This window comes from Phyllobates terribilis, unplaced genomic scaffold (genome assembly GCF_046119375.1).
Source record: "Phyllobates terribilis strain yellow unplaced genomic scaffold, ASM4611937v1 Scaffold_2__4_contigs__length_985480577, whole genome shotgun sequence".
NCBI lineage: Eukaryota > Metazoa > Chordata > Amphibia > Anura > Dendrobatidae > Phyllobates > Phyllobates terribilis.
In genome coordinates, this window is record NW_027362762.1 from 578,532,853 (window position 1) to 578,551,504 (window position 18,652).

The 18,652-nt window shown below is 48.2% G+C and overlaps 1 protein-coding gene across 2 annotated transcripts in view; it reads left to right on the top strand.

The window, feature by feature from the left end:
- Positions 1-18,652, top strand: part of SYNRG (synergin gamma) — a 270,799-nt gene that overhangs the window by 70,235 nt on the left and 181,912 nt on the right. For both annotated transcript variants that reach the window (XM_073666404.1, XM_073666405.1), the window contains exon 11: positions 18,469-18,593. In XM_073666404.1, coding sequence (XP_073522505.1) covers positions 18,469-18,593 — 125 coding nt within the window. The remainder of the gene's footprint in view (positions 1-18,468; positions 18,594-18,652) is intronic.

Below are 18,652 nucleotides of genomic sequence, written 5' to 3' on the forward strand. Positions count from 1 at the left end.
GGAAGAGACGTGGAGGTCACAGTAGCTTAACAAGACGGTGTTAATGCCCATCGGAAGAGACGTGGAGGTCACAGTAGCTTAACAAGACGGTTTTAATGCCCCTCGGAAGAGTGGTGGAGGTCACAGTAGCTTAACAAGACCGTTTTAATGCCCATCGGAAGAGACGTGGAGGTCACAGGAGCTTAACAAGACGGTTTTAATGCCCCTTGGAAGAGTGGTGGAGGTCACAGTAGCTTAAAAACTTTATTCCCATTATTGGGGAGTGGGTCCCTCATAGTCTTTGCTTATGCCTTCCAAGCAAAAGCTGACAAAAATTAGGAAGGAGGAACTTGCAATGCCCCTTACAAGAGCCATGCAGTACAGCATATTACAAACATCATTCCCATTATTGGAGAGTGGGTCCCTCATAGTCTTTGCTTATGCCTTCCAAGCAAAAGCTGCCAAAAATTAGGAGGGAGGAAATTGCAATGCCTGCAACACGGACCAAGGTCACCCTGGTGGTATAGTGGTGGTGGAGGCTGAGGATAAGGAGAAGAGCAAAATACAGCCGAACTGAGGAAGCGTATACCCATGTGTGGGTGTGAAGCGGTGCATGGGAATACACCTCCCGAAAAAACACAGTGGATTTGACTTTGTTACTCTGCTGTCATTTGGTGGTGATGAGAAGTCTGGCCCAATCCAGCCCTTGTTCATTTTGATAAGGGTCAGCTTGTCAGCATTGTCAGTTGACAGGCGAGTGCACCTATCAGTTATAATTCCCCCAGCGGCACTAAAATCACGCTCCGATAACACGCTAGCGGCAGGGCAGGCCAGGACCTCCAAGGCATACAGAGCGAGTTCATTCCAAGTGTCATGCTTGGATACCCAATAATTAAAAGGCACAGCGGAATCGCGGAGGATGCTGGTACGGTCGGCAATGTACTCCCTCACCATCTTTTGAAACTTTCCACTCCTTGTGAGAGTACCCCGCGCCTCAGGGTCTGTCCAAAGGGAGGGTCTGAGAAAACTGTCCCAGAACATTGACAGTGTTCCCCTGCCTCTGCTGGATTGGAGTGGCGTCTCTCTCGCATGTACGCCTTGGTTGGGCAACGAACTGTGACCTCTACCGCTAGCGTGTTCAGATGGGAATTTTTTTTAACAGTTCTGCAGCAAGGGCCTTCTGGTACTGCCCCATTTTTGTAGACCTCTCCACCTCCGGAATAAGAGAGTGAAAGTTCTCCTTGTAGTGGGGGTCTAAAAGTGTCACCAACCAGTAATGACTGTCACCCAACATTTTGACAACGCGAAGGTCACTGTTAAGGCAGCGTAACATAAAGTCAGCCATGTGTGCCAGACTGGTAACGGGCAAGACTTCAGTGTCCTCACCAAGATGACGACTGACCATGCTCTCCTCCTCCTCCCCCCTGTCCTTAGGCCACCCACGCTGAACCGACGGTATGACAGTTGTATTACCGTCTACAGCGCATGATACAAGCTCCTGTTCTTCCTCCTCCTCCTCCTCCTCCTCCTCCTCTTCCTCCTCCTCCTCCTCCTCCTCCTCTCCCTCATTGTCCCCCAATGCATGTTGGGATGAGATGAGGCTGGGCTGTGTGTAATCGACCGCTACGGCTTCTTGATCCATCTCATCATACTCTGGCTGCAATGCCTCCTCTTTAATTCTCCGCTGAGAGCGTTGCAAAAGACAGGCAAGTGGGATGCTGACGCTAAGTTTGTCAGGATGGTACGCATGTCAGACATCCAGGTCCACTCCTGAGGTCTTATGTGTGGAGTCTGACCTGAATATCGATGGCCTTGTTGCAGCTGGTACTCCACAACTGCTCTCTTCTGCTCACAAATCCTTTGCAACATGTGGAGGGTAGAGTTCCAACGTGTGGGGACATCACACACCAGTCGGTGTGCCGGAAGCTGCAAACGCTGCTGCAACACAGCAAGGGCGGCGGAAGCTGTAGCCGACTTGCGAAAATGAGCTGACAGGCGGCGTACTTTGACGAGCAGATCTGGCAACTCGGGGTACGATTTAAGAAACCGCTGAACCACCAGGTTAAGCACATGAGCCAGGCATGGTACGTGTGTGATCTCGCCTCGCCTCAGAACCGCCACCAGGTTACGGCCATTGTCACACACGACCATGCCTGGATGTAGGTTCAGCGGTCTCAGCCACAGATCTGCCTGCTCTTTCACAGTTGTTCACAACTCACAAGCAGTGTGAGTTTTCTCACCTAAGCTTATGAGTTTCAGCACAGCCTGTTGCCGCTTGGTGGAGGCAGTACTGCAGTGCTTCCAGCTTGTAACTGATGTGGTGATATCTGAGATGGAGGCTGAACATGAGGAGGAGGATGATGTGCAGGAGCTGTACACTGTGGGAGCAACTCTGACTGACATAGGGCCCGCAATCCTCGGTGTGGGGAGGATGTGTTCCGTCCCAAGGTCCGACTGGGTCCCGGCTTCCACTATGTTTACCCAGTGTGCCGTCAGGGAGATGTACCGTCCCTGGCCACAAGCAACCCCTGTCCACGTGTCCTTTGTCAGGTGGACACTCCCAGTAACTGCGTTGTTGAGGGCACGGCAGATGTTTTGGGACATGTGCTTGTGTAGTGCGGGGATGGGACACCGGGCAAAATAGTGTCGACTGGGTACTGAGTACCGAGGGACGGCCACCGCCATATGGTTGCGGAAGGATTCCGTCTCCACCATCCTAAAAGGCAGCATTTCCAACGCAAGCAGTCGTGAAATGTGCGAATTTAGGACTGTAGCCTGTGGGGCGTTGGCTGCGAATTTCCGCTTTCGTTCAAAGGTCTGGGATATGGACAATTGAACGCTGCGGTGGGTCGTGGACGTTGATGCTGTTACTTGACAAACTGCCAGAACAAGTGAAGACTGAGAGGAGGGGGCATCTTTGCATGCAGTATGGACAGGGGATTGCCTTGCACGCACAACAGCGGAAAAAGCAGTGGTGACACCCGCTGACACTGGTCGTGGACCCTGGGGTTCACCCCACAAAGTCAGGTGCTTTGCTGCCATGTGCCTCATCATGCTGGTGCTGGTCAGGCTGGTACTTTTGTCACCCCTGCTGATGCTGGCATGGCAGGTGGAACATATAGCCTTTTTGGGGTTATCAGCCGAGTCTTTAAAAAAATTCCAGACTCTGGAAGACCTACAGGTTGTACTGGCAACGTCCCTCGTGTTGGTGTTACGGGGAACTGTTGCCTGCCTTTTGTGTGCGGCCATCACACTGCTTCTTCCTGCCTGTTGGGGTACTCTGCCTCCCTCACCCTGTGTGCTGCTGGCCTCGCTTTGCATGTCCTCCTGCCACGTTGGGTCAGTTACTAGATCATCCACCACCTCTTCCACTTGCGCACCACGATCCTCCTCCTCACTTCCTGGCATATGTCTAGTCATCGTTCACCTCTTGTGACAAATTGCCAGCGTCGACTTCCTGTGGCCGTGGCTGTTCAAATATTTGGTCATCTCTACATGGAACTCCTCTTCCACCGCTTCAAGCGGAGCAGGCGAGGGGCACAAATCTGGAAATGGACCAGTGAACAGCTCTTCAGAGTGTCCAAGTGTGGGATCAGTTGCTGTCTGACGACACTCGGCATGGTAGGAGGAAGGAGCATCAGGGTGAGGAGGAGTATGCAGTTGAGACTCACGGCTACTAAGAGTTGACCGTGTGGAAGACAAACCGGAGGTGGTGGTGCCCAGGTAACTGGAAGTATTATCTGCTATCCAATTAATAACCTGTTCACACTGACCAGTTCGCAATACTGGTGTTCTGTGCTTCCCTAATAATTCAGTCAAGAAGTGGGAGCAAGAAGATGTGGCTGTTTGTTGTGGTACATTTTCACCTTGGCCACGGCCCCGTCCTCTGCACGCACCATCACCAGAACGTCCAGTTCCACGTCCCTTGCCACTCGCCTTGCCCATTGTAAAGGAAGTAAAATAGCTTACACTCGCACTATCAATAGAAAGTGGGTATTAAACAGTAGATTAGAACCGTGGAAGAGGAAAACCACAGCTCTATTTCTCTGGCCTACAACCGACTCTTTTAAACAATCTGAACAATCCGGGAGAAGCTATTACTGTTTTTCTTTACGGAAAAAAAAACAAAAGCTGAATAATAGAGATTTTTTACCGTGGAATGGCAAAAACCACAGTTATTGTTTACTGGGGTATACCAGACAATTTTAAATAGATATATTTGCTACTGAAAAGTGAGCGACACACTCAAACTGTTTTTTTTTTTTTAGATACAAATGGCCCAAAAGTGGATAATACAGAGGTTTGAACTGTGGAACTGCAAAACCACACTTCTGTGTCTCTGGCCTTCACCAGACTATTTTCAACAGATATATTTGTGTCTGAACTGTCACAGACACACTTTTTTGGGGTGGGGGGGGGCACCAAAAGGTTAATAATACGGGTATTTGTACAGTGTGAAGGAGTTAAAAAAAGAGGATTTAGATGAAAAAAAAAAAAGGATTTTTCCTGGCCCCCGAGACCTGGAGCTAAGTCCAGCAGTTTCAGCAACAGGAGCATACAGAACTGTAATGCAGCGTTTGCTGGTATAACCACTGTGTCTCCTATACAGCCTGCCTGATATCTGGGATGGATATTAGTCCTGAGAAGGACTGTTTGTTTGATCTGGCAGCCTTTACAGACTCTACACCAGGGGTCCTCAAACTTTTTAAACAGGGGGCCAGTTCACTGTCCCTCAGACCATTGGAGGGCCGGAATATAGTTTTTAAAAAAAAACTATGAACAAATTCCTATGCACACTGCACATATCTTATTTTGAAGTAAAAAAAACAATACAGGAACAATTACAATATTTAAAATGGAGAACAAGTGAAGTTAAATCAACCGGTATTTCAATAGGCAGGTAAATGTCCCCAATAGGCAGCATAGGTCCCAAATAGGCAGGTAAATGTCCCCAATAGGCAGCATAGGTCCCAAATAGGCAGGTAAATGTCCCCAATAGGCAGCATAGGTCCCAAATAGGCAGGTAAATGTCCCCAATAGGCAGCATAGGTCCCAAATAGGCAGGTAAATGTCCCCAATAGGCAGCATAGGTCCCCAATAGGCAGCATAGGTCCCCAATAGGCAGGTAAATGTCCCCAATAGGCAGCATAGGTCCTCAATAAGCAGGTAAATGTCCCCAATTGGCATCATAGGTCCCCAATAGGCTGGTAAATATCCCCAATAGGTAGCATAGGTCCCCAATAGGCAGCATAGATCCTCAGTGGGCAGGTAAATGTCCCCAATAGGCAGCATAGGTCCTCAATAAGCAGGGTGTCCCCCCCCTTATAATGCCCCATGCAGGCTGTCCCCCCCCCCCCCCCTTATAATGCCCCATGCAGGCTGTTCCCCCCCCCCCCCCCCTTATAATGCCCCATGCAGGATGTCACTCCCCTGTCGGTATAATGCCCCATTCAGGATGTCACCCCCCCCCCATATAATGCCCCATGCAGCATGTCACTCCCCTATATAATGCCCCATGCAGCATGTCACTCCCCTATATAATGCCCCATGCAGCATGTCACTCCCCTATATAATGCCCCATGCAGCATGTCACTCCCCTATATAATGCCCCATGCAGCATGTCACTCCCCTATATAATACCCCATGCAGAATGTCACTCCCCCATATAATGCCCCATGCAGCATGTCACTCCCCCATATAATGCCCCATGCAGCATGTCACTCCCCCATATAATGCCCCATGCAGCATGTCACTCCCCCATATAATGCCCCATGCAGCATGTCACTCCCCCATATAATGCCCCATGCAGCATGTCACTCCCCCATATAATGCCCCATGCAGCATGTCACTCCCCCATATAATGCCCCATGCAGCATGTCACTCCCCCATATAATGCCCCATGCAGCATGTCACTCCCCCATATAATGCCCCATGCAGCATGTCACTCCCCCATATAATGCCCCATGCAGCATGTCACTCCCCCATATAATGCCCCATGTCACTCCCCCATATAATGCCGCATGTCACTCCCCCATATAATGCAGCATGTCACTCCCCCATATAATGCAGCATGTCACTCCCCCATATAATGCAGCATGTCACTCCCCCATATAATGTAGCATGTCACTCCCCCATATAATGCAGCATGTCACTCCCCCATATAATGCAGCATGTCACTCCCCCATATAATGCAGCATGTCACTCCCCCATATAATGCAGCATGTCACTCCCCCATATAATGCAGCATGTCACTCCCCCATATAATGCAGCATGTCACTCCCCCATATAATGCAGCATGTCACTCCCCCATATAATGCAGCATGTCACTCCCCCATATAATGCAGCATGTCACTCCCCCATATAATGCAGCATGTCACTCCCCCATATAATGCAGCATGTCACTCCCCCATATAATGCAGCATGTCACTCCCCCATATAATGCAGCATGTCACTCCCCCATATAATGCAGCATGTCACTCCCCCATATAATGCAGCATGTCACTCCCCCATATAATGCAGCATGTCACTCCCCCATATAATGCAGCATGTCACTCCCCCATATAATGCAGCATGTCACCCCCCCATATAATGCCCCATGCAGCATGTCACCCCCCCCATATAATGCCCCATGCAGCATGTCACCCCCCATATAATGCCCCATGCAGCATGTCACCCCCCCATATAATGCCCCATGCAGCATGTCACCCCCCCATATAATGCCCCATGCAGCATGTCACCCCCCCATATAATGCCCCATGCAGCATGTCACCCCCCCATATAATGCCCCATGCAGCATGTCACCCCCCCATATAATGCCCCATGCAGCATGTCACCCCCCCATATAATGCCCCATGCAGCATGTCACCCCCCCATATAATGCCCCATGCAGCATGTCACCCCCCCATATAATGCCCCATGCAGCATGTCACCCCCCCATATAATGCCCCATGCAGCATGTCACCCCCCCATATAATGCCCCATGCAGCATGTCACCCCCCCATATAATGCCCCATGCAGCATGTCACCCCCCCATATAATGCCCCATGCAGCATGTCACCCCCCCATATAATGCCCCATGCAGCATGTCACCCCCCCATATAATGCCCCATGCAGCATGTCACCCCCCCATATAATGCCCCATGCAGCATGTCACCCCCCCATATAATGCCCCATGCAGCATGTCACCCCCCCCATATAATGCCCCATGCAGCATGTCACCCCCCCCATATAATGCCCCATGCAGCATATCACCCCCGCATATAATGCCCCATGCAGCATGTCACCCCCCCATATAATGCCCCATGCAGCATGTCACCCCCCCATATAATGCCCCATGCAGCATGTCACCCCCCCATATAATGCCCCATGCAGCATGTCACCCCCCATATAATGCCCCATGCAGCATGTCACCCCCCCATATAATGCCCCATGCAGCATGTCACCCCCCATATAATGCCCCATGCAGTATGTCACCCCCCCATATAATGCCCCATGCAGCATGTCACCCCTCCATATAATGCCCCATGCAGCATGTCACCCCCCCATATAATGCCCCATGCAGCATGTCACCCCCCCCATATAATGCCCCATGCAGCATGTCACCCCCCCATATAATGCCCCATGCAGCATGTCACCCCCCCATATAATGCCCCATGCAGCATGTCACCCCCCCATATAATGCCCCATGCAGCATGTCACCCCCCCATATAATGCCCCATGCAGCATGTCACCCCCCCATATAATGCCCCATGCAGCATGTCACCCCCCAAATAATGCCGCATGTCACCCCCCCATATAATGCAGCATGTCACCCCCCATATAATGCAGCATGTCACCCCCCATATAATGCAGCATGTCACCCCCCATATAATGCAGCATGTCACCCCCCCATATAATGCAGCATGTCACCCCCCCATATAATGCAGCATGTCACCCCCCCATGTAATGCAGCATGTCACCCCCCCATATAATGCCCCATGCAGCATGTCACCCCCCCATATAATGCCCCATGCAGCATGTCACCCCCCCATATAATGCCCCATGCAGCATGTCACCCCCCCAAATAATGCCGCATGTCACCCCCCCATATAATGCAGCATGTCACCCCCCATATAATGCAGCATGTCACCCCCCATATAATGCAGCATGTCACCCCCCCATATAATGCAGCATGTCACCCCCCCATATAATGCAGCATGTCACCCCCCCATGTAATGCAGCATGTCACCCCCCCATATAATGCAGCATGTCACCCCCCCATATAATGCCCCATGCAGCATGTCACCCCCCCTTATAGTGCCCCATGCAGCATGTCACCCCTCCTTATAGTGACCCATGCAGCATGTCACCCCCCCATATAATGCCCCATTCAGCATGTCACCCCCCCATATAATGCCCCATGCAGCATGTCACCCCCCCCATATAATGCCCCATGCAGCATGTCACCCCCTCATATAATGCCCCATGCAGCATGTCACCCCCCCATATAATGCCCCATGCAGCATGTCACCCCCCCCATATAATGCCCCATGCAGCATGTCACCCCCCCATATAATGCCCCATGCAGCATGTCACCCCCCCATATAATGCCCCATGCAGCATGTCACCCCCCCATATAATGCCCCATGCAGCATGTCACCCCCCCATATAATGCCCCATGCAGCATGTCACCCCCCTATATAATGCCCCATGCAGCATGTCACCCCCCCATATAATGCCCCATGCAGCATGTCACCCCCCCATATAATGCCCCATGCAGCATGTCACCCCCCCATATAATGCCCCATGCAGCATGTCACCCCCCCCATATAATGCCCCATGCAGCATGTCACCCCCCCCATATAATGCCCCATGCAGCATGTCACCCCCCATATAATGCCCCATGCAGCATGTCACCCCCCCATATAATGCCCCATGCAGCATGTCACCCCCCCCATATAATGCCCCATGCAGCATGTCACCCCCCCATATAATGCCCCATGCAGCATGTCACCCCCCCCCATATTATGCCCCATGCAGCATGTCACCCCCCCCCATATTATGCCCCATGCAGCATGTCACCACCCCCCCCCCCCCCATGTTATGCCCCATGCCTCCATACATTAAAAAAAAATGAAATACTCACCTCACTCCTCCTCACCTGCTGTGCTGTTGCTGCTCTGGTCTGGACTCCAGGTTCGCCAGCGTCTTCCCGCTCTGCACTACCTGTGACGGCTCAGGGGAGGGCGACACAGCCCGGCGGGCCGGATAAAAATCCTCCACGGGCCGTAGTTTGAGGACCCCTGCTCTACACTAACTATTTCGCAGTATATAGCTCTCCCTAAATCAGCAGCGCTGTTCCTACACTGTCTGATCCCAGCCGTCTGTGACGCTGTGCGGCCAGCCAATCAATGTAATGCCCGCAACCAACATGGCTGCGGCATTACCGTGACTGACTGGCAATCCCTGCATGTTCATTGGCTCTGTAAAGAGCGCCAAACATGCAGGGCGGAGACCCGAGCTCCCGCCCGAGTAACCCGGAAATGCTCGGTGCTCGCCGAACATCCCGAGTAGCGTGATGCTTGGGCGAGTACCGAGCAGTGTCGAGCATGCTCGCTCAACACTAGTAACAACCTCATTTTCTATATTGCACGATATAGCTTGCATATATTTGTGTATAACGAAAAATACATTTTTGTTAACTTATGTAAACATAAGTCATTTTTTAACCATAGAAACTTTACTTGATGTCTTTCAAATGTTTACAGCCAAATAATTTCTGGGGAAATAAACGCAGAATGGTATAAAAGGAGCTATTCATTTGATTGGGTCTCCAAAGACCCCACTGCATAATTTCAATTACTAAAGCACTCCCCTGCCAGTCAGCTTTCTGTCGTTTTCAGTGCCCCTAGTGCAAAACTACATGTTATTTGTGACTTAATATAGGTCTTTATTGGGTAGAGAAAATACTTGGAGATCATTCTACGTATGTCTTATTATGAGCAAGATATGCATGTGTCTATTATCTGGTCTCTATGCTGGGTCTCCTCCTGTGTGGAGTACCCTTGGCTTTGGTTAGCTTCTGTCTTATAAGCGTTTGCATCTTCTTTGCTTGTCAGAGGACATGCTGCTCAAGCATGATGGCGTCCAATTTTCCTAACTAGCAGAGAAGATGCTGTATAGGAGCTACAAAACCCAACCTTTCTCCTGAATCCTATAGGAGGGCACACTACTATTTGTGCATCTTAGGCAAGGCAGTACAACACTAGATTAGTGGGTTATGTGGTACATTTGAAAGTTACTTATTAGTGATGAGTGAGCACTAAAATGCTCCGGGTCGAGCAAATCGTAATGCTCGGGTGCTCAACCCAAGCAACGAGCCCAATGGAAGTCAATGGGAAACGCAAGCATTTTTCCATCGCCCTCCCCCCCCTCCCTCCCCTGGAGGTCTGTAGGGGGCCTAAAAATTGCCCAAATCGATGGGAACAGTGCTGAATTGACATGGGAACATCATGGGTAAGACCCCTGGAAGCATCTCTGACTCCCTGGTCACTGCTGTCAACAATGTTGTCAGAGTGTTACGCCACTTTTACGGACTCACGATAAATCCATATTGGCTTCTTTTTTGTATGTTTTTCCTGAAAAAAACATTAACTAACATTTTTTTCCAGGGTAATGACTTGTATATAAGGCAAAAAAAAAAAAAAATGCTCCTCCACACTTTGGGCTATGTTCACACGTAGCGTTTTTGATGCGTTTTTGCACTTTTGCATTGCTTTCAACCGTGAAAAATACTTTCACCAGGAAATGTAATTTTAACATTTTACAACCAATCTGGCCATATGGTGTGTGAGACATCAGACACATTTTGTTACATTTATGGAGGAAGGACTCTGAAAGTCACAAAGCCTATTTTTACACGGCCATCAGAAGGCCCTTAATATTGTTTAAATCAGGGCTGTGGAGTCGTTAAGCCAAACCTCCGACTCCTCAATTTTCACGACTCCGACTCCCTCATACATGGCTCATGTTTAAGTGATGAATTTACTTTAGCACAGATTCATCTCCGCTAAAAGTCTAGACCCTTAGATCAGGAATAGGACAGACATTTATAGAACACTAGATGGTGGCCCGATTCTAACGCATCGGGTATTCTAGAATATGTATGTAGTTTATTCTGTCATCCTCATTGGCATATTTTCGCTTACGACCCATTGGAAGACAGGAAGCGTAAATCATGATGGCGTACAGTAAAAAATTATCTGTTCAGCGTGCTGTGATTGACAGAACGTGTTCAGTAAACGTGACTGAACAACGTCGCGCTGTGACTGGGGGTTAAATTCCATTACAGACAGAATTAGACAGGGAAAAAAAAAAATATATATATATATATATATATATATATATATTTGAAAAAGTTTGGGCACCCCTATTAATCTTAAGCTTAATGTTTTATAAAAATTGGTGTTTTTGCAACAGCTATTTCAGTTTGATATATGTAATAACTGTTGGACACAGTAATGTTTCTGCCTTGAAATGAGGTTTATTGTACTAACAGAAAATGTGAAATCTGCATTCAAACAAAATTTGACAGGTGCTTAAGTATGGGCACCCTTATCATTTTCTTGTTTTAAATACTCCTACCTACTTTTTACTGACTTACTAAAGCACTTTTTTTGGTTTTGTAACCTCATTGAGCTTTGAACTTCATAGCCAGGTGTATGCAATCATGAGAAAAGCTACTTAAAGTGGCCACTTGCAAGTTGTTCTCCTGTTTGAATCTCCTCTGAAGAGTGGCATCGTGGGCTCCTCAAAACAACTGTCAAATGATCTGAAAACAAAGATTATTCAACATAGTTGTTCAGGGGAAGGATACAAAAAGCTGTCTCAGAGATTTAACCTGTCAGTTTCCACTGTGAGGAACATAGTAAGGAAATGGAAGAACACAGGGACAGTTCTTGTTAAGGCCAGAAGTGGCAGGCCAAGAAAAACATCAGAAAGGCAGAGAAGAAGAATGGTGAGATCAGTCAAGGACAATCCTCAGACCACCTTCAGAGAGCTGCAGCATCAACTTGCTGCAGATGGTGTCACTGTGCATCGGTCAACTATACAGCGCACTTTGCACAAGGAGAAGCTGTATGGGAGAGTGATGCGAAAGAAGCCGTCACAAACAGAGTCGGCTGAGGTATGCAAAAGCACATTTGGAGAAGCCAATTTCTTTTTGGAAGAAGGTCCTGTGGACTGATGAAACCATGATTGAGTTGTTTGGTCATACAAAAAGGTTATGCATGGCGGCAAAAAAACACAGCATTCCAAGAAAAACATTTGCTACCCACAGTAGAATTTGGTGGAGGTTCCATCATGCTTTGGGGCTGTGTTGCCAATGCCGGCATCGGGAATCTTGTTCAAGTTGAGGGACGCATGGATTCCACTCAGTATCAGCAGATTATTGACAATAATGTTCAAGAATCAGTGATAAAGTTGAAGTTACGCAGGTGATGTATCTTTCAGCAAGACAATGATCCAAAACACCGCTCCAAATCTACTCAGGCATTCATGCAGAGGAACAATTACAATGTTCTGGAATGGCCATCCCAGTCCCCAGACCTGAATATCATTGAACATCTGTGGGATCATTTGAAGAGGGCTGTCCATGCTCGGCGACCATCAAACTTAACTGAACTGGAATTGTTTTGTAAAGAGGAATGGTCAAAAATACCTTCATCCAGGATCCAGGAAATCATTAAAACCTACAGGAAGCGACTAGAGGCTGTTATTTTTGCAAAAGGAGGATCTACTAAATATTAATGTCACTTTTCTGGTGAGTTGCCCATACTTATGCACCTGTCAAATTTTGTTTGAATGCAGATTGCACATTTTCTGTTAGTACAATAAACCTCATTTCAAGGCAGAAACATTACTGTGTCCAACAGTTATTACATATATCAAACTGAAATAGCTGTTGCAAAAACACCAATTTTTATAAAACATTAAGCTTAAGATTAATAGGGGTGCCCAAACTTTTTCATATAACTGTATATGTATATATATTCATAACTTTCACAAAAATATTCCCCACAAACTGCATTGAACTACTGTACCCAATTTCTTTATATATTTTAGGAGTCAGTCCATTTTATATTGACTCTGACTCCACCAAAATGGACTACGACTCCTATTCCATGACTCCGACTCCACAGCCCTGGTTAAAGGGCTTGCAGTCCGCCCTTACTATTGTTAGAGGGCCATCAGCCGGCTATGCTTTGTTGTTCCCATTATTAAAGAGTGGGTCTCCTATACTGTTATTGCGTATGCAGTGACTGCAAGGGCTACCAAAAATTGGACACACCCCAATACTTCTTTGAAGAGATGTAGAGGAGGTCCTCATTAAAAAAAAAATGTTCCCATTGTTAAGGAGTTGGACCTCTTATACTGGTAATGCCCATGCTCTAAGTGCATGGGCTAAAAAACATTTACCCCCTGGGGGGTATATATGAACATACTGTATAACATACAAAATGTTAGAGCTAGGCCTCTAAAATAATTTCCTACAGGCATCATAAACACCATTAAAAAAAAAATTATGTGGGTGTTGCGTCACAGTCATCCTGGTGGTGGAGGATGACGAGAAGGAGGACAACAGAAAATAGACAAAATCAGGAAGCGTATACCCATGTCTGGGTGTGAAAAGGTGCGTGGGAATAGGCCCCCTTCCCTTAAACAAAGCGACTGGATTTGACTTTGTTTTGCTGCTATCATCCGATCATCCGGTGGTGCCAAGAAGCCCAATCCAGTACTTGTTTATTTTGGTAAGTTAGCCTGTCAGCATTTTCAGTTGATAGGCGGATGCACCTATCAGTTATAATGCCCCCAGCGGCACTAAAAACCCGCTCTGACAAAACGCTGGTGGCAGGGCATGCCAGGACCTCCAAGGCTTAGAGAGCCAGTTCATGCCATGTGTCCAGCTTTGATACCCAATAATTATAAGGCACAGAAGAATCACGTAGGACATTGGTACGGTCGGCAAGGTACTCCCTCAGCATGTTCGAAAACTTTTTCCTCCTTGTTAGAGTACCCTTCGCATCAGGGCGTGGGCGCTGGGAGGGTCTATGAAAACTGTCCCACACCTATGACAGTGTTCCCCTCCCTCTGCTGCATCGTATTTGTGTCTCCCTCATCTGTACTCCTTGGTTGTCCAACGAAGTGTGACCTCTGCCGCAAGCATTTTCAGATGGGAATTTTTTTAATAATTCCTCAACAAAGACCTTCTGGTACTGCAACATTTTACTAGACCTTTCTGCCACGGAAAGGAGAGATAGAAAGTTCTCCTTGTAGCGTGGGTCGAAAAGTGTGCACCAGCCACTAATTACTTTCACCCAAAATGTGTACAACGCAAGGATCATGGGAAAGGCAGAGGAACATTAAGTCAGCCATGTGTGCCAGACTGCCAACAGCCAAGTCTTCCCTGTCCTGACCAAGAGGACGACTGACCATGCGCTCCTCCTCATGCTCTTCCTGGTCCTTCTCATTTTCTCTTTCCTCAGGCCATCCACGCTAAAGAGATGGTATGACAGTTGTGTGGGTAGTACTGTCTGTAGCACAGGAAAACCGCTCCTGTTCCTCCTCCTTTTCCTCATCCTCCACCTCATTAACACTCAACCCATGTTGGTATGAAGCTGTTACTCAACAACTGCCCTCTGCTGCTCACAAATCCTTCTCAACACCTGCAATATAGAGTTCCAACGTGTGGTCACATCGCACACCAGTTGGTGAGCTGGAAGCTGCAAACGCTGCTCAAACACGGCGAGGGCGGTGGAAGCTGTAGGTGATTTTCTAAAATGGCACACACGCGGCGTCCTTTGACAAGCAGCTCAGGTAGATCCAGGTAGGTTTTGAGAAACCGCTGAACCACTAAGTCGAGCACATGGGTCAGGCATGGTATGTGTGCGAGCTTGCCTAGCTTTAGAGCCGCCACCAGGTTCCGGCCATTGTCACACACAACCATGCCTGGCTATAGGTTCAGCGGTGACAGCCACAGATCTGCCTGCTCTTTTACAGCTGTCAACAACTCTGCTGCAGTGTGCGGTTTGTCACCTAAGCATATTAGCTTCAGTACAGCCTGTTGTCGCTTGGCCGAGGCAGTGCTTCCAGCTCCCAACTGATGTGGGCATTTCAGAGATGGAGGCTGAAGAGGAGGAGCAGGAGCTGTAGAATATGGGGGCAACCATGATTGACCCAGGGCCCACAATCCTCAGCGTCTGGGGACGTGTTCCGTCCCAGGGTCTGACTAGATCCCGGCTTCCACTATATTTACTCATTGTGCCGTCAGCGAGATGTGCCGTCCCTGGCCACAAGCACTTGTCCTTGTGTCCGTGGTTAGGTGGACCTTCCCAGTAACTGCGTTATTGAGGGCACGGGTAGGGTAATGTTCTGGGACACGTGCTTGCGTAAGGCTGGGACTACACACCAGGAGAAATAGTGGCAGCTGGGGACAGAGTACGAGGGATGGGCGCCGCCATCAGATTGCGGAAAGATTCCATCTCCACTAGCATAAAAGGCAACATTTCAAGTGCAAGCATTTGAGAAATGTGTCAGTTCATTAGTGTGGCCTGTAGGGCGTTGGCTGCATTTTTGCGCTTGCGTACAAAGGACTGGGGTAGGGACAACTGAACATTGCGCGTGGATGTGGTTGCAAGTGTGCAATGACAGGTGCAGGGCGGGAATCATCTTCGCCTGCGCCATGGACAGGGGATTGGCATGCACGCATAACAGAGGAACAGGCAGTGGTGTCTCCCGCAGACACTGATTGTGAACCCAGGCATTCAGCCCACCTAGTCGGGGTGCTTTGCTCTCATGTGCCTGAGCATGCATGCTGATGGTGGTCAGGCTGGTAGTTTTGCTGCCCCATGCTGATGCTGGCCTGGCAGATGTTGCAAATGGCCTTTTTGGGGGTTATCTGGACAGTCTTTAAAAAGGAGCCAGACTCTGGAAGACCTAGCAGTTGGACTGCCAACTTCCCTTGTGTTGGTGTTCCGGGGAACAGTTGCCCGCCTTGTGTCTGTGGCCACCCCACTGCGTGTTTCTGCCTGTTGTGCTACGCCTCCCCTTGTGTGCTGCTATCCTCGCTATGCATGTCACCTTGCCGGGTTGGGTCAGTGACTTCATCGGCCACCACCTGGTCTTCCACGTATGCACCCTGGGCCTCCTCCTGTTTCTGTGGCACCTTCGTGTGACCGTGGCTGCTCAAATATTTGGGCGATCTCTTGCCTGAATCTATAAATGCAAAAGTGAACAGCTCTTCGGTGTGTCCAAGTGTGGGATCAGTTGTCTTGGCACTCGGCATGATGGGAGGAAGGAGGATCAGGGTGAGGAATATCTGGTCCAGACTAACGGCTACTGAGACTGGACCGTGTGGAAGACGTGGTGGTGGTGTCAAAGTGACTGGAAGCATTATATGCTATCCAACTAACAACCTTTTCACACTGCTCTGGCTTCAAGTTTTGTTTCGCGGCCCCCTATAAATTGGGACAGGAAGGTAGTTTGACATGATGTGGGTGTTTGTTCTGCTCTCTCAGCAAGCACCGTTTCATCTTTCCCATGGCCAACCTCTGTGTTCACCATCACGTCCACTTCCCTGTCCCTTGCCACACGCTTTGCCCATTTTAAATGGAGTATAATGTTTGGCATGCTCTACAAAATGTTTATATTACCGCAGTAATATGGGATCACGTCTGATGACCACGGTCTTAGGCAGTGGCCTTGTAATATGCTATTGTTCCACCTATTCACACTTGGTCGCTGACCAATAGCATATTACAAGGCCAGTGCCTAAAACCATGGTCATCAGACGTGATCCCATATTACTGCGGTAATAATATACATTTTGTGGAGCGTGCCAAATATTATACTCCATTTAAAGTCTGCCAGCTGCGTGTTGTTCAACCTATTCACACTTGGTCCCTGACCAACACACAGCTACAGACTTTAAATGGAGTATAATATTTGGCACGCTCCACAAAATGTCTGTATTATTACGGCAGTAATGTCGGATCATGTCTGATGGACATGTTTCTCTGCTTCCACAATACCGCAATGTGAATAAAATCGAACAAATCTGGCTGTATTCTGTTAACAAGCAAATGGAGCAGTTAAATGGTGTATTATCATATTGCTTTTTAAGCAAATTAACAGGATTAAGAGCAAAAAGAATATTAGCCCTGATATCTTGGGCTATGGACATCTGTAACAGCAGCAGACAGAACGTGCAATGGACCGTATTCTGCTGTAGACACTGTCCATAAACTCTGCCTGCCTAACTCCTGACCACTACTATTTATAATTCCCCAAATGTATTTAAACTGTGTAAAGCAGTGTTTTTAGAATTAACTTTCGTTGTCTTTGTCTGTCAACAGCGCAGCCTCTGATGTCACGTCAAGTCAGGCATGACTCAGTGACGTGCTCCATGGTGATTGATGGGCTGTGAACAGGGTTTCTCTAGGCGTCGAAGCCCAGCATCCATCGCGCCCCATTTCCAATGAATACTGGAGAGGGAAAGCGCGTGGTGGATGCTGAGATGTGATGTGTGGGGTAACCCTGCCCACAGCGCATCAATCACCGAGGAGCTAGTCACTGAGTCATGCCTGACTTGACATGACATCAGCGGATGCCAGAGGAGGCTGCAGCCGGGGGTCACGTGAAGCCTGTGAGTGATCAGCAATAGCACCGCTCACAGGCAATGTAGTCAACAAAAGGTATTTACAAAAACACTTCTCTACACAGTTTAAATAGTAGTGGACAACCTATTTTAATATATGCAGCTGGATTAGTCTTTAGAAGGACTGTTAGTTGAGATTGATATAGCTGTGTAATACCTAATACCTGACTAATAAAGAGCCGATTCTCTCCCACACTCAGCTCAGCTGCAGCTCTCCCTACTCTGTCTGTCTGAAGGGTAGACTGCGACGAGCCTAGGGCCACCAGGTCTGATATAGACCCGATGGCTGGCCGCATAGCGTCAATCACTGTAATGCCACCACCAACATGGCTATAGCATTACAGTGACTGACAGGCAATCCCTGCATGTTTATTCTCTGTCTAAAGAGCGCCAAACGTGGGACGGGGACCCGGGCGAGTACCGAGCAATTGTGAGCACGCTTGCTCATCCCTATTACTTATTTGATGAATACTGCTCAACTGCTTCAATTTGGGTATACCTGTACTATGAGGCCTAAGTAACCTATTTAGACCTCATTCAGATGTATGTGTTGTTAACGGATAAAACACGTACCCATCCATATTTTCTTGATGATTAAACAGCAATTTTATCAAAACTAGAGCAAGCGGTCTAGTCAATGACAAATCGCAGGAATCAGGGTTTCTGTCTCTCCATTATGCTGCTTGCTGAATATGTAGCAAAACCTGATGACTGATTCCCTCTAACTATGGCATGCTCTTTAGTGTAGATTATGATGTGAATGGCTTTTATTAATTTTCTTTTTTTTTTTTTCCAAGTGCCCCCACTCCACTTATTCCCATGTCTGGAACAGCAGCCAACACTTCTACTGTAACTGATAAATATGCAGTATTTAAAACCCTCAGCGTGAAAAGCAACATGGGAGCCACCAGTAACTTTACAGGTAATTCTGATGCAAGAAATCATTTGCATGGATTTACACATGCAGTTGTTTGAGCTGAA